Source organism: Scyliorhinus torazame, chromosome 1, assembly GCF_047496885.1.
Source record: "Scyliorhinus torazame isolate Kashiwa2021f chromosome 1, sScyTor2.1, whole genome shotgun sequence".
NCBI lineage: Eukaryota > Metazoa > Chordata > Chondrichthyes > Carcharhiniformes > Scyliorhinidae > Scyliorhinus > Scyliorhinus torazame.
In genome coordinates, this window is record NC_092707.1 from 361,955,508 (window position 1) to 361,969,571 (window position 14,064).

Here is a 14,064-nt window from a genome sequence, read left to right on the forward strand (position 1 = left end):
CGATCCAAGAAGCCCATCATTCTCTCCCTCCCATCCGGGGGTTGAGCTTCATATAATTTTTTATAAAATGTCTTGAACACTCCATTCACTCTCTCCGCTCCCCGCTCCATCTCTCCTTCCTCATCCCTCACTCCCCCTATTTCCCTCGCTGCTCCCCTTTTCCTCAATTGGTGTGCCAGCAACCTGCTCGCCTTCTCCCCATATTCGTACTGTACACCCTGTGCCTTCCTCCATTGTGCCTCTGCAGTGCCCGTAGTCAGCAAGTCAAATTCTACATGTAGCCTTTGCCTTTCCCTGTACAGTCCCTCCTCCGGTACTTCCGCATATTGTCTGTCCACCCTCAAAAGTTCTTGCAGCAACCGCTCCAGTTCCTTACTCTCCTGCTTCCCTTTATGTGCCCTTATTAATATCAGCTCCCCTCTAACCACCGCCTTCAACGCCTCCCAGACCACTCCCACCTGGACCTCCCCATTATCATTGAGTTCCAAGTACTTTTCAATGCACCCCCTCACCCTTAGACACACACCCTCATCTGCCATTAGTCCCATGTCCATTCTCCAGGGTGGGCGCCCTCCTGTTTCCTCCCCTATCTCCAAGTCCACCCAGTGTGGAGCGTGATCCGAAATGGCTATAGCCGTATACTCCGTTCCCCTCACCTTCGGGATCAACGCCCTTCCCAGCACAAAAAAGTCTATTCGCGAGTAGACTTTATGGACATAGGAGAAAAACGAGAACTCCTTACTCCTAGGTCTGCTAAATCTCCACGGGTCTACACCTCCCATCTGCTCCATAAAATCTTTAAGTACCTTGGCTGCTGCCGGCCTCCCTCCAGTCCTGGACTTCGACCTATCCAGCCCTGGTTCCAACACCGTATTAAAATCTCCCCCCATTATCAGCTTTCCCATCTCTAGGTCCGGAATGCGTCCTAGCATCCGCCTCATAAAATTGGCATCATCCCAGTTCGGGGCATATACGTTCACCAAAACTACCGTCTCCCCCTGTAGTTTGCCACTCACCATCACGTATCTGCCCCCGTTATCCGCCACTATAGTCTTTGCCTCGAACATTACCCGCTTCCCCACTAATATAGCCACCCCCCTGTTTTTCGCATCTAGCCCCGAATGGAACGCCTGCCCCACCCATCCTTTGCGTAGCCTAACCTGGTCTATCAGTTTCAGGTGCGTTTCCTGTAACATAACCACATCTGCCTTAAGTTTCTGAAGGTGTGCGAGTACCCGTGCCCTCTTTATCGGCCCGTTCAGCCCTCTCACGTTCCACGTGATCAGCCGGGTTGGGGGGCTTACTACCCCCCCCCCCCCCCCCCTTGTCGATTAGCCATCACCTTTTTCCAGCTCCTCACCCGGTTCCCACGCAGCTGTATCTCCCCCAGGCGGTGCCCCCCCCGCCCAACCCCTCCCATATCAGCTCCCCCCTCTCCCCAGCAGTAGCAACCCAGTAATTCCCCCCTCCCTCCCCCCCCCCCCCCCCCCGCTAGATCCCCCGCTAGCGTAATTACTCCCCCCATGTTGCTCCCAGAGGTCAGCAAACTCTGGCCGACCTCTGCTTCCCCCCCGTGACCTCGGCTCGCACCGTGCGACGCCCCCTCCTTCCTGCTTCTCTATTCCCGCCATGATTATCATAGCGCGGGAACCAAGCCCGCGCTTCTCCCTTGGCCCCGCCCCCAATGGCCAACGCCCCATCTCCTCCACCTCCCCTCCCCCCATCACCACCTGTGGGAGAGAGAAAAGTTACCACATCGCAGGATTAGTACATAAAACTCCTCTTTCCCCCCTTTTTAACCCCCCTCTTTGCCCCCCACATTCGCCCCACCACTTTGTTCAAACGTTCTTTTTAATAACCCGCTCATTCCAGTTTTTCTTCCACAATAAAAGTCCACGCTTCATCCGCCGTCTCAAAGTAGTGGTGCCTCCCTCGATATGTGACCCACAGTCTTGCCGGTTGCAGCATTCCAAATTTTATCTTCTTTTTATGAAGCACCGCCTTGGCCCGATTAAAGCTCGCCCTCCTTCTCGCCACCTCCGCACTCCAGTCTTGATAAACGCGGATCACCGCGTTCTCCCATTTACTGCTCCGAGTTTTCTTTGCCCATCTAAGGACCATTTCTCTATCCTTAAAGCGGTGGAATCTCACCACTATGGCTCTGGGAATTTCTCCTGCTCTCGGCCCTCGCGCCATCACTCGGTATGCTCCCTCCACCTCCAACGGACCCGCCGGGGCCTCCGCTCCCATTAATGAGTGCAGCATCGTGCTCACATATGCCCCGACGTCCGCTCCCTCCACACCTTCAGGAAGACCAAGAATCCTCAGGGTGTTCCTCCTTGCGTTGTTCTCCAGTGCCTCCAACCTTTCCACACATCGTTTCTGATGTGCCTCATGCGTCTCCGTCTTCACCACCAGGCCCTGTATGTCGTCCTCATTCTCGGCTGCCTTTGCCTTCACGACCGAAGCTCCCGCTCCTGGGTTTGTTGTTCCTCCTTTAGCCCTTCAATCGCCTGTAATATCGGGGCCAACAGCTCTTTCTTCATTTCCTTTTTGAGCTCTTCCACACAGCATTTCAAGAACTCTTGTTGTTCAGGGCCCCATGTTAAATTGCCACCTTCCGACGCCATCTTGGTTTTTGCTTGCCTTTCTTGCCGCTGTTCTAAAGGATCCACTGCAATCCGGCCACTTTCTCCTCCTTTTTTCATCCGTGTCCAGGGGGGATTTCCTTCTGGTTTACCGCACAGTGTTTTTAGCCGTCAAAATTGCCGTTGGGGCTCCTATCAAGAGCCCAAAAGTCCGTTTCACCGGGAGCTGCCGAAACGTGCGACTCAGCTGGTCATCGCCGCACCCGGAAGTCCCGGGATAGCACTGATTCTTAATAATGTACTCTTTTTTTTTACATCAAGAGAAGAATAGGTCAGCCACAGTGGAGGACCAGAGGTTCAGAGACATTTTGAGCAATAATTTTAACAAAACACAACAGATGAAGGGACATTGGTCTGTGAGTGGGTGTTGTGTCATATTTCAAGTAATGTCCAAGCCAAACTTTTAAGAGTGGGTAAATGGCATTGACGTGAAACTGCAGAACATGATGGGTTGTGGTGGAAGTGGAGAATGATGGGAAATACATTTTTCACAATTTATTCTCAGGATGTGTGCATAATTGGCACGGTCAGCGTTTATTGCCCATCTCTTAAGGTGCAGGTGAAATGCCTTCCTGAGCTGCAGCAGTCCATGTGGTTTAGGTGCACCCACCGTTTTGGTGGGGAGGGAGTTCGAAGATTTTGACCGGCAGTGAAGGCATACCAATAATTTTTGGGTGAGTGACTTGGAGGGCTCCTCTCCATCTGTTGTCGTCCTCTTTCTAGGTGATGGAGGTCGGGAGTTTGGAAGGTGAGGTAGAAGAGTTGGCAAGTTATCAAAATAAGAAAAAGTCAGAGTAGTGGAAGGCAAGAGATGTTTAAGATTATGGCCATAACTTCCTGGCACCCAGCATCAGATTTGAGCGGGTACCCCAAAGAAGGGCTGGAAAATCCCTTTCAGAAGTTCCCAGGTAAGGGTTTACCCGGCAATTGTCTCGAAAGGCCAACTTCCCCTGGACAATGGGCTGGCAACCATCCAACAAAGCAATTTAGATGGCTAACTCCAGATAGTTAGAACATAGAACAGTACAGGCCCTTCAGCTCTCGATGTTGTGCCGACATTTATCCTAATCTAAGATCAACCTAACCTACACCCCTTCAATTCACTGATGTCCATGTGCCTGTCTAAAAGTCGCTTAAATGTCCCTAATGACTCAACTCCACCACCTCTGCTGGCAGTGCATTCCACACACCCACCACTCTGTGTAGAGAACCTACCTCTGACATCTCTCCTATACCTTCCTCCAATCACCATAAAATTATGCCCCCTTGTGACAGCCATTTCCACCCTGGGGAAAAGTCTCTGGCTATCCATTCTATCCATGCCTCTCATCACCTTGTACACCTCTATCAAGTCACCTCTCTGCCCTGCGCAGACAGGTATCAATCTTCCCACTCCTGCCGCTAAGGGGGATTCAGGACAGGGTAGTTTCCAGAGGATGGATAGGTGAGGGGAGCGTTTCTGACATTTACAAGGAACTTACGGGATCAGAGGAGACGCAGACCGAGGAGCTGAAGCGAAAGTGGGAGGAGGAGCTGGGGGGTGAGATAGAGGATGGTCTATGGGCGGACGCGTTGAGTAGAGTCAACGCGACCGCAACTTGTGCCAGACTCAGCCTGATTCAATTCACAGTCGTTCACAGGGTTCACAATACAGTGGCCCGGATGAGCAGATTCTGTGGGGTGGAAGACAGGTACGCAAAATGTGCGGGAGGACCAGCGAACCGTGTCCACATGTTCTGGGCATATCCAAAGCTGAGGGGATTTTGGCAGGGGTTTGCTGATGTCATGTCCAAGGTATTAAAAACAAGGGTGGCATTGAGTCCAGAGGTGGCGATTTTTGGGGTGTTGCAAGATCCGGGAATCCAAGAGGGGAAAGAGGCAGACATTCTGGCCTTTGCTTCTCTGGTAGTCCGGAGGCGAATATTACTAGCATGGAGGGACTCAAAGCCCCTGAAGTCGGAGACCTGACTAGTGGACATCGCTAGCTTTCTCTGTTTGGAGAAAATTAAGTTTGTCTTGAGAGGGTCACTGTTCGGGTTCGCCCGGAGGTAGCAACCATTCATCGATTTCTTCACGGAGAATTAATCGTCAGCAGAGGGGGGGAGGGGGTTAGGTTAACGTAGATTAGGGGGTTAATTAATGGCGGGACCTGTTGGGGAGGGAGGTGGTATTTGCACTATGTTTATATTTTCATGTACATCGTATATATTGCTGCTATTACAATACCAAAAAAATACCTCCATAAAATGTTCATTTAAAAAAAAAAAAAAGTCTCCTCTCTGCCTTCTTCGCTCCAGTGAGAAAAGCCCTAGCTCCCTCAACCTTTCTTCATAAGACATGCCCTCCAGTCCAGGCAGCATCCTGGTAAATCTCCTCTGTACCCTCTCCAAAGCATCCACATCCTTCCTATAATTTTTTTATAAATGTAGTGTACCCAATTCATTTTTTTCCAATTAAGGGGCAATTTAGCATGTTCAATCCACCTACCTTGCACATCTTTGGGTTGTGGGGGCGAAACCCACGCAAACACAGGGAGAATGTGCAAACTCCACACGGACAGTGACCCAGAGCCGGGATCGAACCTGGGACCTCGGTGCCGTGAGGCAGCAGGGCTAACCCACTGCTAACCCACCATGCTGCCCACATCCTTCCTATAATGAGGCGACCAGAACTGGACACAATATTCCAAGTGTGGTCTAACTAGAGTTTTAACAAGCTGCAGCAAAACCTCGCGCTCTTAAACTCAAGCCCCCTGTTAATGAAAGCCAACAAACCATACCTTAACAACCCCATCAACCTGGGTGGCAACTTTGAGGAATCTATGTACGTGGACCCCAAGATCCCTCTGTTCCTCCACACTTCCGAGAATCCTGGCTTTAACCCTGTATTCAGCATTCAAATTTGACCTTCCAAAATGAATCACTTCATATTTATCTACATTGAACTCCACCTGCCACTTCTCAGCCCAGCTCTGCATCCAGTCAATGTCTTGTAACCTGCAACAACCCTCAACACTATCTACAACTCCCCCAACCTTCGTGTCATCGGCAAACTTACTAACCCACCCTTCCACTTCCTCATCCAAGTCATTTATAAAAACCACAAAGAGCAGAGGTCCCAGAACAGATCCTTGCGGGACACCACTGGTCACCGACCTCCAGGCGGAATACTTTCCATCCATTACCACTCGCTGTCTTCTTTCGGCCAGCCAATTCTGTATCCAGACAGCCAAATTTCTCTGTATCCCATGCCCCCTAATTTTCTGAATGAGCCTACCATGAGGAACCTTATCAAATGCCTTAATGAAAACCATATACCACATCCACTGCCCGACCTTCATCAATGTGTCTCGTCACATCCTCAAATATTTCAATGAGGCTTGTGAGGCATGACCTGCCCTTCACAAAGCCATGCTGACTATCTTTAATCAAACTAAATAATCATAAATCCTATCTCTCAGAATCCTTTCCAATATTTTGCTCGCCACAGATGTAAGACTGATGGGTCTGTAATTCCCAGGGATTTCCCTATTCCCTTTCTTGAATAGGGAGGGGAACAACATTCGCCTCCCTCCAATCATCCGGTACTACTCCAGTGGAGAGTGAGGACGCAAAGATCATCGCCAACGGCGCTGAAATCTCCTCCCTCGCTACCCGTAATAACCTTGGGTATATCCCGTCAGGCCCAGGGGACTTATCTATCCTGGTGCTTTCCACAATTTCCAGCCCATCTTCCTTCTTAATATCAACCTGTTTGAGTCTATTTCCTGGTTCACACTGTTCTCATGGGCAACAAGGTCCCTCTCTCTAGTGAATACTGAAGCAAAGTATTCATTTAGGGCTTCCCCCATCTCCTCAGGCTCTAGGCACAAGTTCCCTCCACTATCCTTGATCGACCCTACTCTCATTCTGATCATCCTCTTATTTCTCACATAAGTAGGGAAGATGCTGGAATCTATCATCAAGGAAGAAATAGCGTGGCATCTGGATGGAAATTGTCCCATTGTGCAGATGCAGCATGGGTTCATAAAGGGCAGGTCGTGCCTAACTAATTTAGTGGAATTTTTTGAGGACATTACCAGTGCGGTAGATAACGGGGAGCCAATGGATGTGGTATATCTGGAATTCCAGAAAGCCTTTGACAAGGTGCACAAAAGGTTGCTGCATAAGATAAAGATGCATGGCATTAAGGGGAAAGTAGTAGCATGGATAGAGGATTGGTTAATTAATAGAAAGCAAAGAGTGGGGATTAATGGGCGTTTCTCTGGTTGGCAATCAGTAGCTAGTGGTGTCCCTCAGGGATCAGTGTTGGGCCCACAACTGTTCACAATTTACATAGATGATTTGGAGTTGGGGACCAAGGGCAATGTGTCCAAGTTTGCAGACGACACTAAGATGAGTGGTAAAGCAAAAAGTGCAGAGGATACTGGAAGTCTGCAGAGGGATTTGGATAGGCTAAGTGAATGGGCTAGGGTCTGGCAGATGGGATACAATGTTGACAAATGTGAGGTTATCCATTTTGGTAGGAATAACAGCAGAAGGGATTATTATTTAAATGATAAAATATTAAAACATGCTGCTGTGCAGAGACCTGGGTGTGCTCGTGCATGAGTCGTAAAAAGTTGGTTTACAGGTGCAACAGGTGATTAAGAAGGCAAATGGAATTTTGTCCTTCATTGCTAGAGGGATGGAGTTTAAGACTAGGGAGGTTATGCTGCAGTTGTATAAGGTGTTAGTGAGGCCACACCTGGAGTATTGTGTTCAGTTTTGGTCTCCTTGAGAAAGGACGTACTGGCACTGGAGGGTGTGCAGAGGAGATTCACTAGGTTAATCCCAGAGCTGAAGGGGTTGGATTACGAGGAGAGGTTGAGTAGACTGGGACTGTACTCGTTGGAATTTAGAAGGATGAGGGGGGATCTTATAGAAACATATAAAATTATGAAGGGAATAGATAGGATAGATGTGGGCAGGTTGTTTCCACTGGCAGGTGAAAGCAGAACTAGGGGGCATAGCCTCAAAATAAGGGGAAGTAGATTTAGGACTGAGTTTACGAGGAACTTCTTCACCCAAAGGGTTGTGAATCTATGGAATTCCTTGTCCAGTGAAGCAGTTGAGGCTCCTTCATTAAATGTTTTTAAGATAAAGATAGATAGTTTTTTGAAGAATAAAGGGATTAAGGGTTATGGTGTTCGGGCCGGAAAGTGGAGCTGAGTCCACAAAAGATCAGCCATGATCTCATTGAATGGTGGAGCAGGCTCGAGGGGCCAGATGGACTACTCCTGCTCCTAGTTCTTATATTCTTAAGTGTAGAACGCTTGGGGTTTTCCCTAATCCTTTTCGCCAGGGCTTTTTCATGCGCCCTTCTAGCTCTCCTTAGTCCATTTTTTAGTTCCTTCCTGGCTACCTTGTCACCTTCTAGAGCCGAGTCAGATCCTTGCTTCCTTAACCTTGCGTAAGCTTCCTTCTTCCTCTTGACTAGAAGCTCCACTTCTCTTGTCATCCAAGGCTCCTTCACCTGACCATTCCTTCCTCGTCTCAGTGGGACAAAACTATTCAGCACTCGCAGCAAGTGCTCCTTAAACAATTCCCACATTACTGTTGTGCATTTCCTCAAGAACAATTGTTCACACTTTATGCTCCTCAGCTCCTGTCTCATAGCTGTATAATTTCCCCTCCCCCCAATTAAATACCTTCCCATACTGTGTGTTCCTATCCCTCTCCATGACTGTGGTAAAGGTCAAGGAGTTGTGGTCACTGTCACCGAAATGCTCTCCCACTGAGACGTCTGACATCTGGCCTGGTTCGTTGTCGAGCATCAAGTCCAATATGGTATTCCCCCTAGTTGGCCTAGCTACATGTTGAGTCAGGAATCCTTCCTGTACACACCTGACAAAATCTGTTCCATCTGCAGTAAGGAGGTTCCAGTCAATATTAGGGAAGTTGAAGTCACCCATGACAACAACTCTGCTACTTCTGCACTTTTCCAAGATCTGCCGTCCAATCTGTTCCTCTATCTCTCTGCTGCTATTGGGGGGTCTGCTGCTATTGGAGAAAACTCCCAATAAAGTGACTGCTCCTTTCTTGTTTCTGACTTCCACCCATACTGACTCAGTAGACAAACCTTCTTCAACTACCTCCTTTTCTGCAGCTGTGGTACACTCCCTAATTAACAGTGCCACTCCCCTCCTCTTTTACCTCCCTCCGAATTCTTCTGAAAACATCTAATCCCCGGAACATCTAACAACCATTCCTGCCCCTGTGAAATCCATGTCTCCGTAATGGCCACAACATCGTAGTTCCAAGTACTGATCCATGCTCTAAGTTCATCTCCCTTATTCCTGACACTCCTTGCATTGAAACAGACACACTTTAACCCATTCCACTGAGTGCAACTTTGCCCTATCAACTGTCTATCCTTCCTCACAGACTTGCTGCATACTATTTCTGCCTGTTCAACAGCCCTATCCTATGATCCATAGTTCTGGTTCCCATCCCCCTGCCAAACTTGTTTAAACCTTCCCGAATTGCTCTAGCAAACCTCCCACCCAGGATATTGGTGCCCCTCCAGTTTAGGTCCTTCATGTACAGCTCCCACCTTCCCCAGAAGATATCCCAATGATCCACATATCTGAAGCCTTCTCACCTGCACCAGCCCTGTAGCCACGTGTTCAGCTGCACTCGCTCTCTGTTCCTTGCCTCACTTGCACGTGGCACCGGTAGCAATCCTGCGATTACTACACTGCTTGTCCTGCTCTTTAGCTTCCAACCTAACTCCCTAAAATCACTTTTTAGATCGTCACCCCTTTTCTTAGCTATGTCGTTGCTGCCTATGTGCACCACGACTCTGGTTGCTCCCCCTCCCCCTTAAGAATCCTGTAGACTCTATCCGAGACATCCCTGGCACCCGGGAGGCAACATACCTTCCGGGAGTCTCGCTCACGACCACAGAATCTCCTGTCCATTCCCTTAACCATTGAGTCTCCTGCCAGTTGTACACCAATAGTTACTCTAAAAAGAGTCAAGAAATACAGGCACTTGCAACTTCAGTAACCTTTGAAGACCTAGTCAGGGCCCGCACGAGGCACCCCCACCCCCCTGTACTCCCGGCCCCCGAGCGAATCCCCTGCACCATCCCCAATTTCCGATTGTTCTCCACACCCCTCCTCCCTGAAACTCATCTGCTTAATGACAGCTAGTGCCGCAAAAAATGCTGGCTGTAAAAGGTAAGTTGGTACAAAGGAGCAATCTGCCGCTGATTGCCCACTCTGAGGAAGTTACAAACTTACGGCCCCATGTATTTTGACACACAACATTTCAAAAGAATTGCGTAAACTGCAATTTATAGAATTTGTAATAAATCCAAAGTGAGCTTGATACTTTTGAACTGATGAAATATTCCATTCATTAATATGGCGTGGGTTATATTTTTGGTTTATGGCTTTTTACAGGATCATGACTGTGCACTATATGACTTAATACAAGTTGAGACTTGGGCAGGTACATATCCTGGCAAGAAAATGTTCACATTGTACCTGGCAAAGGACATCAAAGTTTCTACATTGGTTTTCTACATTATCCTTTCATCTTGGGACTTTGGATTCAGCCAGACTGAAGGAGTGAAGTCTCCTCTCTGTTAGTTATATATGTCCTCTGTATGGTCAGCCTAAACAGTCTGATATGTGTGTGGACACACTGCATAACACTTCACCACAAATTGACATTAGAACAGGGAGCCACGGAGATAGCTAGTTGTAGAATGCAATAGGGATATTGTTGTTGGATAGAATGGAGAATCACTACTCTCATTTGATCTTGTAATACCTAAGTTGGTGACTTCAAAGTGAAAATTGTATTTTATTATTCATCAAACATTCTCATCCTAAATCACAGAATATGTAACGTGCAAATTACATTTTTAAATATTCACCCACTTAAAGACTGATAATTTTAGGATTAAGTTATTCAAATGCTATGTACTCAGTCAATATGTTATCCCATGTTTGTTAAATCACATTTATGAGACCCATTGTCCCACCGACCCACTGTAATAGTAATGAAATGTTCAAGCATTCGTCCAAGAGCTACCCTCTGTTTCATCAGATTACTCATTTAAATGGCACCAATGTCTTTCGGTTTGATGTTTTTCAGAGGTGCCCTGCGATTTCAGAACAGAAAATCAGCTTGGTTTCATTCATTACTAAGACGTCACAGAAACCTGGGCAGGTATGCATGCCAAAGAGACTTTAAGATGTTTGCAGTATCCTGTTTTAACTGTTCCACATACAGTATAGGGAACACAATGTTTGTTATTTTCACAATGTTTTCACTCTGAGCCACATGCTGTTTTCTAACCAAGGGATTAAAGAGGGACTTATCTCAAGGTCCTATCAGTAACCAGTGATACACTTTAACTGTCTGTTGAAGGTTATGAACACAGGGGCAGTGTAACTCATCTTCCTTTTCTTTAAGCCTCTGTAGGTGAGCTACCCTCTGCTAGCCCTGCACCCACCTAATTCACAATAAACAATCCCAGCTGAGATTATAAATTTGTCATTCAAGTGGAAAGAGGTGTGGGGGTAAATCCCATCCTAATTTGTCACAACACATCTTCAAAAGAAATCGAAGTATGATCCCAAAAGAGTAGTTTCAGTTGATCTTCTCATTCTAGCAATCTACTGCAGTGTAACTGGCTGCCCGATAATAACTGCCTGGACAAGTGTGATGACCTAGGAAATTTTTGGCACATAAAAAGCAGTTGGTTATAACAAGCTTCTTTCTTGTTGCACAAATTAACATAAGCTTCTCACCATTACCTTCAAATTATTTCCCTCACCAGTAGAGTCATCTAATGTACCAGTTTGTGCTACTTCCTCTAATGGCTTTCCTTGGCATTATTATTTATTACATTGATTTGTCTCCCAAGGAAACACAGTGTCAATAGATCCTTTGTTTAGCTTGCAGAAAAAAGCCTTACATTTTTCCTTTGAGTGATAATATACATGTAGAATGTACATGTTGAAGAATGAGATTAAAGGTATTATCTTTTGGAGTTGTTAAGCATCCAGTAGTATTGCCAAGATTTATCCAACATATTGCCTGCCATCAGGTTAAACTTTGTCTTTTTTCCCTCAGTCTCACAAGATCATTGGGCTCCTTGACCTGATGAAAGATTTTCCAGAAAGAGAAATCGCATATTCATATCTGATGAAATGTTATGGTAAATTATTTAATGCTATGTTTATTGAATAAGATGATATTTATATTGAGAAAAAGAAATTATACGTACTCAGCCACCATGCTAAAGCTGCATAAAATGTCTCTATTTTTGCCTCTTTCTCTAGCTTTAGACAATGATGTGGTTTCTGCAAAGGCTTTGTATGAGAAGGTTAAAGATGAAAACGTGACACCAGATGAGCTATTTCTGAAGCGTTTTGCTGTGCTATTGAAAAATTCCGGGGAGTCTCTTCCTTTCACTGAGCCCCCTGTAAGTATTCCCAACCCAAATTGTTCATGGTTTCAGCCACCGATCCATTGCTGAAGTACACCCAGGGCATTACTGCAAAAATTCTCTACAAAGCACCATAGCCAGAAACCATTAGACCTTCGATATCTGTGAAGCCTTGAATGGACGACCTTCAACACAGGATTCAATGCTATTTTGTCAGCATTACAACGTGGGGGCAATTGAATGAATAGCATGCAGTAGCAGGTCGATGAGCAACTTTAGTCTGCCACAAAGTGGCAGGATACAGGCTCCTGCTTGGGATTTCCCCACACAGTGAATTCCCTATTTTAATGTTTATCACAGGAACATACTCACTGGTAATTGCATGACTACCCATGCTGATGCCGTTCAAACTTGGATGGTAACCGTAGTTCCAGCCAACTCAACTAACCAACCCCCTTCCGTGGTTCAGCAGGCTTTCCCCAAAGGAGAAATGTGGGTCACCCATTGGCTCTGCAGCCAGCAGGTGAGACTCTAATCACTTCCACAAGATTCCACTTTGTTTCTCTTAATCCATTGCCCCGTGGACAAAAAATACAGACTATCTTCAGTTGCCCGGACGACTGGTTTTTGATGCAGAGCGAGGCCAACAGCGTGGGTTCAATTTCCGTACCGGCTGAGGTTATCCATGAAGGCCCCGCCTTCTCAACCTTGCCCCTCGTTTGAGGTGTGGTGACCGTCGGGCTAAATCACCACCAGTCAGCTCTCAAAGGGGAGAGCAGCCTATTGTCCTCTGGGACTGTGGCGACACTTACATTTTACCCACTGTCAGTGCTCTGAGGCCTGGTATCAAACCTGATGCTGATTAAAACTTTGCCCTAACACCGTAACTCAGCCCTGGATTCAGAAGACACTGGTGTGACATGGTATCTCAAATTGCGAGAGAGAGAGAGATTTCTGTAATTTGTGCTAAAATTCTTAGTTCAGAGTTGTGGTATTTTCCCAGCTGGGAATTGATGAGACTTCTCATAGCATTTTGTACAGAATTCTTGAAGACAGGAGAGACATTCAATCCATTAGTCTGGACTGATCAGAAGTTTCAGACAAAGTTCAAAATATTAAAACGATTCAATTTCTAATCCTAAAAGTCAGCATTAAAAACTAGCTTTTGTGACATGTTTTGCCTCTTGCTGTGTAAGAGGGAGGATGCCAAACGGTATTCATTCAGTTTGTGCTGATTTTTAATAAGGCTAAATACCATTACTGCTGAAAAGGTCAATGCATTTAAATGTTAAGGCTCCAACACTTTGGAGTGTGACATGTCAGTGTTTAGTCATACTTTGCCTTTCAAAACATAATTACAATGTTATTCAGGGGATTGTATCTGTTGAGCTGAAAGTTATTCCATCAGTGCATATATATTATTTTTAAATGCAATGCTTTAAATAACAGCACAAAGCCCACACATAATAGAAGGATAAGGCACTGTTCAGACAAATTATTAAGCACTTTTTCTTTTCTAAACAGGAAAGTTTTAAATTTTATGCAGACAAGCTGAAGCAAGAAAAGACAGCAGCAGCTTCTGATGAAAGCTAAGATGAAGATTGAAGCTACCAGACATTTTATATTTTCAATGAGCCAATCCTTGATGAAAGTGTGTATTTCTGAAATATGGTGATTACAACTATATGTTTGACTGTACAGGAGTATTTAACGTGACAAATAAAGATTTGAAGGGGATGAACCTTTTCTCTTGTGCTCCCTGTTCTCATAAGTTGTTGTTTATGTTCTCAGGCTTTTCCTTATTTAACACTTTCGCTCCATCAGTTTATAAAACTTTGATATTGCTGTCATTTTGGTGTTGGCAGCAATCACAAGGAACATACTCTAAGTTAACACCTGTACAGTACTGAGGGAGTGTTGCACTGTCAAAGCAGCGTGGGAGTTCCCGTGGTATCCTGACCAATATTTA

The 14,064-nt window shown here is 46.1% G+C and overlaps 1 protein-coding gene across 1 annotated transcript in view; it reads left to right on the top strand.

The window, feature by feature from the left end:
• lrpprc (leucine-rich pentatricopeptide repeat containing) overlaps nt 1-13,850 on the top strand; it is a 202,942-nt gene extending 189,092 nt beyond the window's left edge. Inside the window, exons 35-38 of the mRNA XM_072510996.1 lie at nt 10,796-10,870; nt 11,780-11,864; nt 11,989-12,131; nt 13,620-13,850. Of these exons, the coding sequence (XP_072367097.1) occupies nt 10,796-10,870; nt 11,780-11,864; nt 11,989-12,131; nt 13,620-13,688 (372 nt within the window). The 3' untranslated portion in view covers nt 13,689-13,850. The remainder of the gene's footprint in view (nt 1-10,795; nt 10,871-11,779; nt 11,865-11,988; nt 12,132-13,619) is intronic.
• Nucleotides 13,851-14,064: the final 214 nt, after the last annotated feature.